General features: G+C 43.5%; 1 protein-coding gene across 1 annotated transcript; it reads left to right on the forward strand.

Annotated features, from left to right (window-relative positions):
- Positions 1-2,227: 2,227 nt before the first annotated feature.
- On the forward strand, positions 2,228-7,286 carry LOC112078307 (syndecan-2). Its single transcript, XM_024144594.2, has 4 exons — positions 2,228-2,329; positions 5,941-6,043; positions 6,637-6,803; positions 6,972-7,286. The coding sequence occupies exons 1-4, from the start codon at positions 2,228-2,230 to the stop codon at positions 7,242-7,244; spliced, it is 645 nt and encodes a 214-aa protein (XP_024000362.2). The 3' UTR covers positions 7,245-7,286.
- The last annotated feature ends 421 nt before the right edge of the window (positions 7,287-7,707 follow it).

A 7,707-nucleotide genomic window follows, 5' to 3' on the forward strand; every position in this document is an offset into this window, starting at 1 on the left:
GGACTCTGGCCTTGGTGTCGGCAGCTGGTCCGCATCTCCCTCTCGACCAAATGCGCCCACGTCGACCATGGTGAAGCGGTACTTTGCATTGCGGACTGTCAACCGGACTATTGTGAAATATCCCTTGTAGTTGTAGGACTCGTTACCAGAGTTTGCTGGAGCTCGGATCTGAATATGTTTCCCTTCGACTGCTCCTACACAACTGAGAGTTTTGGGATCGTTGGAATTATCGGGCGATTTCGGCACATTTTGCTACTGAGGGATAAGCAACAAAATCTGCCTTCGAGACATGCCAGATAGCCTGGCAAGCTTCGCTGATGATGGCAAATGCTATTGCTGTGTGCTGCCAAWTGCCCAAAACATCCAAAAGTACTGAACATGTCTTCCCTTGTCAATGCTTTGCATAGGTCAGACTAGAGACATGTATTCTCAATTGTCCCCTCTTGTAGTGATCAGTGGACCWACATGCCATTTTCTCCCTCGTGAGAAATAAAAACAAACCACTAGTAAGAGCAGTTCAAGCTCTTCTAATTTGGAGGCAGACATGTTTGCTTCTGTAGCTAGTTAAATCCTGAAAGTACATTTGTATCTGGAGTGTTAAGMGTTATATTTCTAATCCTTAAAGTACAGTTACAAGCATARCACCAGACATGTAGCTAGCTAGTATTTGTAAACGGGCAATTACACGTGATCCAGAAGTTTTTAAATGTCGTCGCTAGCTAGAGTGAGTGTCTGGGCCCCTCATGACTCCACCTATGAACATGCACGTGATCTACGCACGTAAACAGTGTAGAGGCCTTAAAGCTGTGTGTGTGGTGGCATCACGTCAACGAATACCACAAACGGAGACAGATCCATAGCTTCTCTGTCTGACCAAGCCTGGGATACAGTTTAAGAACTTGTGAAAAACTATAATTATCATTGAGCCTGAATTTAGACAGTAATTGCTTAGTAATCCTGTCTTTTGAAGTGATTTCATGTGCAGACTCATTTGCTGTCAGCTGTTTTACTCTGGCATTAACAGAAAGATGCAATGAATTTCTCTATCTGCTTTACATTAGCTGAACTTTGCTTTTCCTTGRCTACTCCTGAAACTCCCACTCATGTCCCCTGTTCATGTCTTGGCTCTGGTAATCCCTGGAATATGACAAAGTCTCAAACCGTGATTACCTGGATGGAAAACGGAGGCAGAAAATAATGGATTTTGTTACAAATGATTGTTAGATTTTCTGTTCCCAACTCTTACCTCTGAAAGTTTCCTAGAATAATTAGATATCAAATTAGTCTTCTCTATTGTAAARTATTGTGTTAGATGTTTTCCTTTTTAATATGTGCTGGACATAAAGTGGTCATTCCAGAGAGCTACTGCCTAAATCCTGCAACGCAGCTTTGATTCAATGTAGTCCTTAATGTTAAGGTTAGAGTTGAAGGAGTGTGGATCAGCCAGCCCTCACACAKGGTCCCACACCACAGTAAACTACTTCATACTCACACTACTGTAGTGTTCAATTATGCCCAAGGACCAAAGTTAATGTCTTTATTTAATCTTCATTTATACAGGTAAGTATAACTTAACACATTTCCTATTTTAAAATGATGACCTGTCCCAAGGCATAGACAGCAGTGAGAGAGGCTTGGGGTATAAGAAGCTCTGACGAGTAGTGGTAACGTCTCTCTGAAAGACCACACTTGACAAATTCATATTTTGTGCACTCTGAAACTAGCACATGTAATCTCACCATAATTTGGTTGTCACTCTCTGATATAATTTCATAACACTAGATCTAGTTCCGCCATTCAGGTACAGTCAATAAAACAAATATCCCCAGAATGTCTGACTCCAGTAGTCCGCTCTTTGCCCCCCTCCAAGAAGACCCAGGCCAGTAGAATATCCCAGCCTCATAGCCCTAGTACCACACCTGTGTTTATTGAATCGTATGAAGAATACCAGACATGCCTCTGGTCTGAATGGGCTGTGTTTATCCTGTTAAGCAGCAGTTCTGGTGGAGCGCTGGCACCGTATAGTAGTTAATGCTCTTCCTGTGTACTCCTGAGGGGCTGCGAATGTCAGCAGCTGGTTGGACAGCTACTACATCGGCAAGGTCTCTATCCCAAATGGCACCTGTTCCCTAATGTGTGCACTACTTTTGACCAGGCCATCAAAAGTAGTGCACTAAATAGGGAATAGAGAGCCATTTGGGATGTAGCCTAGAGCTACTGTGCCCGCATGAAGCTGAGCCCTCAGCAGATGTGGGTTAATATTGTAACCCACATCTGTGCTGCTTCCCAGCACTGTGGAAGGAAGCTGGTTACTAGAGAGCTCCTGACGGTTGGTCCACATCTGGGTTATTGTCTTGGTAGACCTGTTTGGTTGCTGTCATTGGGTGATGCTGACAGACGATATATATGGGCAGTGTTGCCAGTACGTTGGTTGTTATTTAATGTGTGAATGTAATCAGCAGAGAACGTCCTGTTTTCCTCTGGCTGTCCGACAGGGTATGCTGAGAAACAACACAGCCAGGCCTTCAGGGCATGGAGGATGACTTTCAGGGAATCAATGTTTTCATGTTGATTACATTCATATCAGGTTCATCCTAGATCTGCCTGGAATGTTTTTTAAAAGCCCCATAAGTCCAGTGTTGGTCATATCTTGGCAGGTTCTCTCTTCCCATCATTACAGCTGACAACTATACCTGTGGAGGAGGAGGGTGACATGATTAGCTGACATGTCCCCAGCATGTTGCTGTGATAGCCACTAACAACAATACCTTAATGATTCAAACATTTAGTAGTGGCTGGCTGACTGTGCTGTTTGGAAGGAGCTAGCTAGTGAGCAAGAGGGAGAGAAGAGGGAGTATTCCTTTTCATTTGTAGACTGGCACAGCCTGAAAGCCAGTCCTGAGCTCCTCAGCCTCCTGCACAATACCTCACTTGTGCTGCTACTTTGGCCCAGGAATGTGAGGCTCACCTTCATATGTCTGACAGCAGTTTGTTTTGGAATGAGAGATATTATTCACCACCACATCGTACTGCTGCAAACATCGTTCTCTCATCGTCTCTTCGCTCTCCCTCTCTGAAGAGCTGAGGCAGCCCCAATGATGCGGTTGAAACCCCCATAAACCACTGCTTTAGATAGTCCGCTTCTATTCATAAATGTGAAAGTAATTGATCCGCACGTCTGAACAGTGTATTTTGTCAAGGCATGTATGCCAGGTGTGGGCTAGGTGCAAAAATGTTGTTCAGAGACTAATCATATAGCATACTCTCGTGTGTTCACATCGGCCTCTGGAAAATAGAGCCTGACAATCTTAGCCTGTTCTTAGATAAAGTCTACCTAACACTACTATCTAATAAGAAAGTGGAATGCCGGCAGCATGAAAATAGGCCTTTCAGTAGCCAGTTGTACTCTGTACTGTACTGGGGCCTGATCGGAGTCCTTGACTAATCCTGAACAACAAAGGGCATTGAGAAATGATCAGGGCTGTTTAACGTCTGGAGGTCTGTATTGATGTTGTACTTCATGATGCAGTGGCTGGGTATTCACACTGACTAGACTACTACTGATGTTGTACTTCATGATGCAGTGGCTGGGTATATCACACTGACTAGACTACTACTGATGTTGGACTTCATGATGCAGTGGCTGGGTATTCACACTGACTAGACTACTACGTGATGTTGTACTTCATGATGCAGTGGCTGGGTATTCACACTGACTAGACCACTACTGTATGGTCACCGGCTGACCCTGAGAGTCTCCATTGTTCTCACAGTGTTATCACTATGGATGTTTGGGGGCAACTTGACATTGTTCATAACACTTGACTGCTTCAGAGGCTAAATCAGCTGAGTATATCTGGGTCAAATACTTTTAAATACTGGGAAGTGTTTTCAGGGCTGGCAAACGAAGTAGTGTACAGTAGATATCAGTCATTCATGACTCCAGTCATACCATAGTGTACATGTGGTCTTCTAGGATTAGTCACCACTGAGCGTTGACACGTCACAATGGAACGTACAGTGTCAGAGGGGTCTGTTTGTTGATCTTTTCTCCAATACTATTGGTCCATTATCATGTCAATCAACGCTTGAATAGAAACGTAGCTTACACTGGATTTTATGCCAACGCAGTCGCTACACAATCCCATTAGTTTTCATTGCAGCCTGTTTGAATACCACGGTTATGCATAATGTGTACTAACACCGTTAACTAGCACTGTGGTCTTCTAACATTAGTTGACATGGGAGCCCTTATATACATTGTTTTCCTGGAACTATTATCATCACTTCCTCTGTCTTATGTTCTGCCTGCTGCGTTCTCTATAGCATGTTGCATAGCAACAAAAACATGATTCACTGGTGTGACAGTTTGAAATACCACTGGAGCACAACACAATGGCATACCAAAGATGTGTTTTTGTACAGATGACAATTATTTCCAAAGGGAAATGTTATTAGAGGTTGATATGAGTTATTGGCTTCGAACGTTTCCCTCAGTGATCAGCATCAGAGACCTTTCCTTTGGCTTCCATCTAGCTGGGTATTCCCTCTTTTCAGCCAGAGCCATTGTTGTGCTCTTTGAAGCATTGTCTCCTTCAGTGATTCTGAAATGACTTGTCCTCTTATTGTGTACTAGGCTCTGCTTCCTTTGAAGCAAGAGTCCTCCTTTTTCTTACATCACCCCTGTCTGGCACCCCCCCCCCCCCCACGAACAAAGGCCTGAAAATTGAACCAGGCTCCTTAGTGTCAACATTCATCAGCGGAGCAAAAAGGCAGACCTCGACGTGCGTGCGCGCGCACACAGAGGGTGCATCCTTAGTACCTTTGTCAGATGTATTGCTTTTTGGGGATTTTGGGAAGCACAATTGTGTGGAAACATCACACGTCTTGGTGAGCATCAGTGGCTGTGAATGGTGATTTCCATGAGCCCTGACAGGCTAGTTGAAGAGGTTGCCACCAGCCTACTGTGGTGGGCCAGAGATCTAAAGGAATGCAGGGTGTTGGGAGGGATGACTAGAAGGATACAGGGGTCAGAGAGTCAGACTACATGGTTCTACTGCTTCTATCTGCTCTGAGAGCAGCCTCCTGCCCTAAAAAGTAGTTTCTGTTATTCATTATTCTGTTCACAATAACACTTTGCCTTGTCATTGTCTGACTGGCTCATCCAATCCCACCTTCCTGTTTTAACCTGCTCTCCACATGCAGAGGATTACAGGAAGACTGATACATTGTCTTTGGTTTCTGCTTCAGGAAATGGAAGATTTGATCCAGGCCTTCATAGCTTCTAAGTGGTATTTCAGGTGATGGGGAGGCTCATGAGACGCCTGCTTCTGTTCATTTGTTTGTTTCCCAGGGAACTGTGAGATTAATAAAAATGTCTCCCAAAATATTTGTCTTGATTTTCTTAGCATGGTTCTTCAAATTTGTTTTGCTCTTGCGCTTCTAATGCCTGTATAAAATAAACAGCATGGATATCCCCCACAGTGAAAAGTGTTTTATAATCTTAAGGGCATGAAATCTACACTGGGAATAGTTTGTCATGTGATCAGTTATTGAGTAGTATTATGGGTCCTGGATGCTGATCAAGGGGATACCTAGTCAGATGTACAACTGAAATGAGTCTTCTGCATTTAACCCAACCCCTCCGAATCAGAGGTAAGCTGTGGTATCAGACAATTTACCATGGGTATGATGCAAATGCTCTTGTTTACTGTTCTATTTATGTGAACTATTTCATAATAGCAATAAGGCATTTTGCGGGTTTGTGCTATATGCCAACATGCTATGGGCTGTATTCTGCGCTGCAGCATGCATAGCCGTGGTATATTGGACATATACCACACCCCTCAGGCCTTATTGCCTAAATAGCACGTGGGTACCTGTAGAATTCGTTTATATGTGAGGACACTTTTTCCTTCATCTCTTGTCTTCCATTCACAGATCTTTCGGCGACCAGCTCGGACTTACCTGTACCTGGATGACCAATCAGGAGACTCCGTAGACGACGACGGTTACAACTCTGGCTCAGGGTCCGGTGATATGAGTAAGCAATGGTTACCTTCTTCTAAAATATTTCACCCTTGTTTCCTAATGTCATATACATAGCAACCTSATAATGCCATGTTAAGCGTTTTAGCTGTATGTAAAGCTATAATTGTACTGGCTCTACGAAGGTCCTAGACGGTGCACAGAAACCTTTTSACTTTGTTTAGACTACTAGGGCACACTGGTACTGCAGGATCACAATGGACCTACGGAGGCGGTGAAAGCACAGATGTTTCACATGCAGTCAACCAAGACTATGTTAATTACCCAGCACATGTCATGTAGAGAGACGTTCAATAATGAATGAGTCATTATTTCATATACCCTAACCTGAAGTGATACTGAACCATAGACTGTATAATGTACTGTACAAGAACACCCAAACAGATCTGGCTTGCAGTCTATTTCTGAGTCAGTATGACAGGGGTTGTGTGAMGTTATTGGTCGACTCATTATGAAAAGGGCCTCTATSATTAGTAGTGAATCCATTAGCACTGGCATTGTTGTGATTTGTTGTTTATCATGTTAGCCCTGCCTGCGAACCAAATTTCTCTTTGGGGTCAATACATTTTAGATTATTTTCCTCCTCAGCTATCGGTGAGGTCACTGAGCGAGTCAAAGTGAAAAGGGTGTTCGCCGCTCCTGAAGCAGAGCCAACCCAGGACTCTCTACCAGAACTTTCAACCGCCGTGGAGATGTTTACAGTCACTGACCTGAGCACAGAAATAGCTGAGACAGAAACTGAGACTGAAACAGAGGTATGCCTCTCTTTTTAACTGACTTTWGTGTGGGCTTTTGAGCCGGTAGTGTGATTGTTTCATTTCGCCTCGCACTGCTGGCATGGCAAGGACTTAATAGTATCCCTGTGGTTTTATAGTTGCTGTGAAAAATCTAAATCTCTCTTTCTCCCTCTGTCTGTGTGTCAGACCCAGGTCCCTGAACGGTCTCTGGACRTRACAGAGGAGACTGTAATCAGTAGTGAAGCTCCTCCCAGCACCACCGGTGCTTCCGGGTTGCTGTACGAGGCAGACACACCCTACGATGTACACTCCGAAAACCTATTCCAGAGGACAGAGGTCCTAGCAGGTATGTTCTGGTTTATGTATTCAGGAGATCGTATTGACATTAACATCTCTCTTTTTCCAATGAGACCTGAGCATAATGAAAGCAATAAAATATCATCAGACAACATATGTTAAACATAACACAAAAAAGCGATACACACTACGATAATGATTCATCAAAACGGTCATCTGAAATCTATCAGTTCCAATTGAAGAGATCATTTTTCAATACAGCCCACTATCAGAGATTGGATCTGAAACATGGCCTCTGTCTTAAATTGGGTAACTCTAGACTTTGCTTTCAGAATCAATAAAAACAGACTCTTTGTCTTGGCGTTTTGATAGCAGAGGGAAGGAGACTGAGTCAAGCAACCAACAACACTTCGGGATTGTTTTACAATGAAAGCATGTTATGAATGAAGAGTATAATTGTGACTCCTCCTGAGTCGGCTCCGTCTCATATTTGATTAGTCCATTGATCTTAACTTTGATGCACTAGACTGCAGCTATCAGGGTGCTTTTTCCCATTAATTTCTCAATGTGAGTTGTTGCCAAACATTTGATACAAAGCAATCATAGTTCCCTCTTTATTGTTCAT

This window comes from Salvelinus sp. IW2-2015, unplaced genomic scaffold (genome assembly GCF_002910315.2).
Source record: "Salvelinus sp. IW2-2015 unplaced genomic scaffold, ASM291031v2 Un_scaffold5527, whole genome shotgun sequence".
NCBI classification, from domain to species: domain Eukaryota; kingdom Metazoa; phylum Chordata; class Actinopteri; order Salmoniformes; family Salmonidae; genus Salvelinus; species Salvelinus sp. IW2-2015.